Source organism: Patagioenas fasciata, chromosome 22, assembly GCF_037038585.1.
Source record: "Patagioenas fasciata isolate bPatFas1 chromosome 22, bPatFas1.hap1, whole genome shotgun sequence".
In the NCBI taxonomy this organism is placed as follows: Eukaryota; Metazoa; Chordata; class Aves; order Columbiformes; family Columbidae; genus Patagioenas; species Patagioenas fasciata.
The window spans coordinates 6,541,518-6,545,516 of record NC_092541.1 but is presented as its reverse complement, the minus strand read 5'-3'; the positions used below and the strand labels follow the sequence as shown (position 1 = coordinate 6,545,516).

The 3,999-nt window shown below is 41.0% G+C and overlaps 1 protein-coding gene across 1 annotated transcript; it reads left to right on the top strand.

Annotated features, from left to right (window-relative positions):
* The first annotated feature begins 287 nt into the window (after nt 1-287).
* Nucleotides 288-1,256, top strand: LOC136111744 (olfactory receptor 6B1-like). The gene has a single exon (XM_065856088.2). It carries the CDS (start codon nt 288-290, stop codon nt 1,254-1,256), a length of 969 nt encoding a protein of 322 aa, XP_065712160.2.
* Nucleotides 1,257-3,999: the final 2,743 nt, after the last annotated feature.

The following is a 3,999-nucleotide window of genomic DNA, read 5'->3' as shown; positions in this document are numbered from 1 at the left end:
TCTTTTCTTTTCTTCTTTTCTTTTCTTTTCTTTTCTTTTCTTTTCTTTTCTTTTCTTTTCTTTTCTTTTCTTTTCTTTTCTTTTCTTTTCTTTTCTTTTCTTTTCTTTTCTTTTCTTTTCTTTTCTTCTCTTCTCTTCTCTTTTCTTTTTTCTTCTCTTTTCTTCTCTTTTCTTCTCTTTTCTTTCTGTGTGGTTCTTCTCGCTACTTCTTAGATTTTAAAACTATTTCATATTTTTTTTCTCTTTTATTGTCTTTTTCTTTGAAGCTTAATGTTACACCCTTTGCCATGAAGCAAGAAAACAGCACAAAGTTCCAGGAATTTATCCTCCTGGGATTTCCAGCTATCATGGAACTTCAGATGTTGCTTTTTGTGATGTTCCTGGTGGCCTACATGCTGACCATCTTAGAAAATATACTCATAATTATCTTGATAAAGATGAACCTTCAGCTTCACAAGCCCATGTATTTCTTTCTCAGCAATCTCTCCTTTCTGGAGGCTTGCTATATCTCAGTCACTGTCCCCAAACTGCTAGCAAATTTTCTTGTTGAAAGCAAGAGTATATCTTTTGGAGGTTGCATGACCCAGCTTTACTTCTTCAGCTCCCTTATTTGCACTGAGTGTGTTCTCCTTGCAGTCATGGCTTATGATCGTTATGTGGCCATCTGCATTCCCCTGCGATATCCACTCATCATGAACCACTGGCTCTGCGTGCAACTAGCCACATGCTCCTGGCTCATTGGCTTCTTGGCCTCTATGCTGAAAGTACTTTTCATCTCTCAACTGTCTTTTTGTGGATCCAATGTCATCAATCATTTCTTCTGTGACATCAGCCCCTTGCTGAACATATCGTGTGCTGACATGACAATGGCTGAAATAGTGGATTTCATACTGGCCTTGTTTATCTTGCTCGTTCCTCTCTCTGTCACAATTATGTCCTATATATGCATAATTAGCACGATCCTGCATATGCCCACAGCACAGGGCAGGAAGAAAGCTTTCTCCACCTGTGTTTCTCACCTCACTGTAGTCATTATCTTCTTTTCAGCCACTCTGTTCATGTATGCCCGGCCCAAGAGAATCCACCCTTTTGACTTAAACAAGCTGGTGTCAATTGTGTACACTATTGTAACTCCCTTGGTCAATCCCTTCATTTACTGCCTGAGGAACCAAGAGGTCATAGGGGCTTTTCAAAAAACCTTCAGTGTGAGACAGACTGCCCCCAAAGTCTCTCAATCTATTGCTGTCCACCATTAAGATAGCGTCTTACAGACAGTGTGAGAGTTAGAAGGAAAGATTTTAAGATTTATATTGTACTTAGACAGAACTGCAACCATCATAATGCTGGTAACAAAAGAAACTGAGGCATACATATGGCCACATGTCCTCAACAAGAAATCATCTATTACATCTATTACCTTCAAATGATCTTTCTTCTCTGATAAAGGCTTATGCACAATGAAGTTACTGATTTGATATACAGGCACATCAGGGAACAACAACAAAACACCGAACATGTCTAGGATATCATACATCAGTGGCTTTGAGAACACAATTTAAATGTCCTGTTAAAAACGTGTGATCCAATTCTGGGCAATATCTGACAGATAAGGTGAGGTGGATGTGCCTAACTATAGGCGCATGCCTAGTGTTTTTAAGACCTCAGGTATTCTGCTCCATTTACAAATGTGATGCTAAAAGGAAGAGTTTCTTCTGCAGTTCCTGTATCATATCTGCCTATCCAAAAGGGGAGGTCTCGGGCACTCCACAGTATTTCATATTCTACAAGAAGCCTGTACTTAGGGACCTGAATCAATCCTCTTCGAAGAGAGTAACAGCCAAAGGAAAGTGTTCACATTGGAACGGGAGAAGCCCAACTCCTTAAGGAAGGTTGGAATAAATACTTCAAATAAATTTAAGACTTTAAATCCTGGTCACTGTAAATAAAATAACTTTTTTTTTTTCCCCCATTTAGTAGGACATTTTCATTAATTTGTGTTTTTATAAACTCTCCTGAAGTCACTGTGTATTAGTTCGAATATGAATGACCATACAGTTGTTTGGGAATTTTGTGTATTTTAGGAGTGGCTGCATCTCTGCTTCCTTTGTCAACATCTGCACCACTAAATTAATTTACTCTAGGGAGTGATCTGCGGCCATTTTGCTGAACATGTCACAGCGCCAGATGCAGATACCGTCATGGCCAGGCCCCTCTTGCCCAGGCTGGCCATGCCCATGAGCAGTCCCTTGATTGTGACCTACGCCAAAGGCTTTTGCATCTGTTCACTCAGATCTTCTGCCAGTGTGTTGTACGTGCTGTTCATTGCCACTTCTCTGTTCCACAACAGCAATGTGACCTCCCCAGTTAACCTCATGGATCTTAATATATGCTGATTTAAGGGCTCCTTTTTAATTTACTTGTGTATTTATTTATTTAGAATGGTACTGTGGTTAAAACGCTTCAGATGCAACTACATTGATGTCTCAATCAGTTAGAAGCAAGATTCCTGCATTTCCAAAGCCAAGATCCTGGGATGCTATTGCCTTCCTTTGGCCCTTTACTGGGCTGGAAAAAATGTAATTGCATTAAAAATTAAACATTCAAGATTTTTAGAATAAAGCTAAGCATTACCTTACAGCCTATGATGTTTATTCTTGTATATGGTACCGAGTTTCTATGCTGCACGTACGGGATGAAAAGCAGACAAAATGAGCCAAGTAAAGGTGTCAAGACTGCTGCAATAGTTTTGGAGTATTGGACCATGTGGACAGAGTAACAGGGAGGAGATGTTTCATCCTTGTATTCAAGTCAAATGGTCTCTAAACTGATCAGAACTACAGTACTACTGCTATGTTTTGTTTGAGGAAAGAACCAGTTTTCCATTGCAGAATAGTCCTCACATACATTCACTGTGTAGTCAGTATAGACTTTACACAGAGACAAACAGACAAATAATACTTTATTGTGAAAGAGTGAGATTCATAATAACAACATAGACTCAAGCCAGTATGAGCTCAGTTCAGCAGAACCATTATCTCATTCCTCATATAACAGATAAAACACAAGCCCTATAGGGAGAGGCTGAGGGAGCTGGGCTTGTTCAGTCTGGAGAAGAGGAGGCTTAGAGGTGAGCTCAGCACTCTCTAGAACGACCTGAAGGGCAGTTCTAGCCAGGGGGGATTGGGCTCTTCTCCCAGGCAGTCAGCAATAGGACAAGGGGGCATGGGGTTCAACTCTGCCAGGGGAAATTGAGGCTGGAGATGAGAAAGCAATTCTGTGCAGAGAGAGTGGTCAACATTGGAATGGCTGCCCAGGGAGGTGCTGGACTCACCGGCCCTGGAGGTGTTTAAACTGAGACTGGACATGGCACTTGGTGCCATGATCTAGTAAATGGACTGGAGTTGGACCAAGGGTTACTGGATGATCTCTGAGGTCTTTTCCAACCCAGTCCATTCTGTGATTCTGTGAAAACTATTTTAATTTTGGCTCCTTCATCTATGGAACAACTGCAGAGTTTTTCAAGAGTTTCTGGGTACGACGTGCTCTCAATCTCATATCACAAAACACCATTCTGGAACATTGCAGCAAAGTCCTCACATTTTTTCAAATACTTTGAACTAATAACATTCAGGTAAAAATGTAAATATATCACTGTCTTCAGAGTTCGGAGGAGAACTGGGGCAGGATTCTCCTGACTGTAGACACACAATCTACGTTTGGCTATTGACTATCAAACAAGCTCCTGAGAGAATTCTCTGCCTGACTTCCCCTTTGGAGTGCCTCTTCCAGCCACAGGATTTGTTTTGGGGGTCTTTTTCTATTAAATCCTGGTTTTCCCTGGTTCTTGAGATTAATGAAGCCTTCCTGTGACTTTAGACTTTGGGGTACACAGAAATTATATGCAAGCATCAGAGTATATGTCATGCCCCAAAGACCACTCTTACTCCTTCAGTAGCTTTACACCCTTTTTCTCCTGTGTCCCCATCCCTGCACACAGTG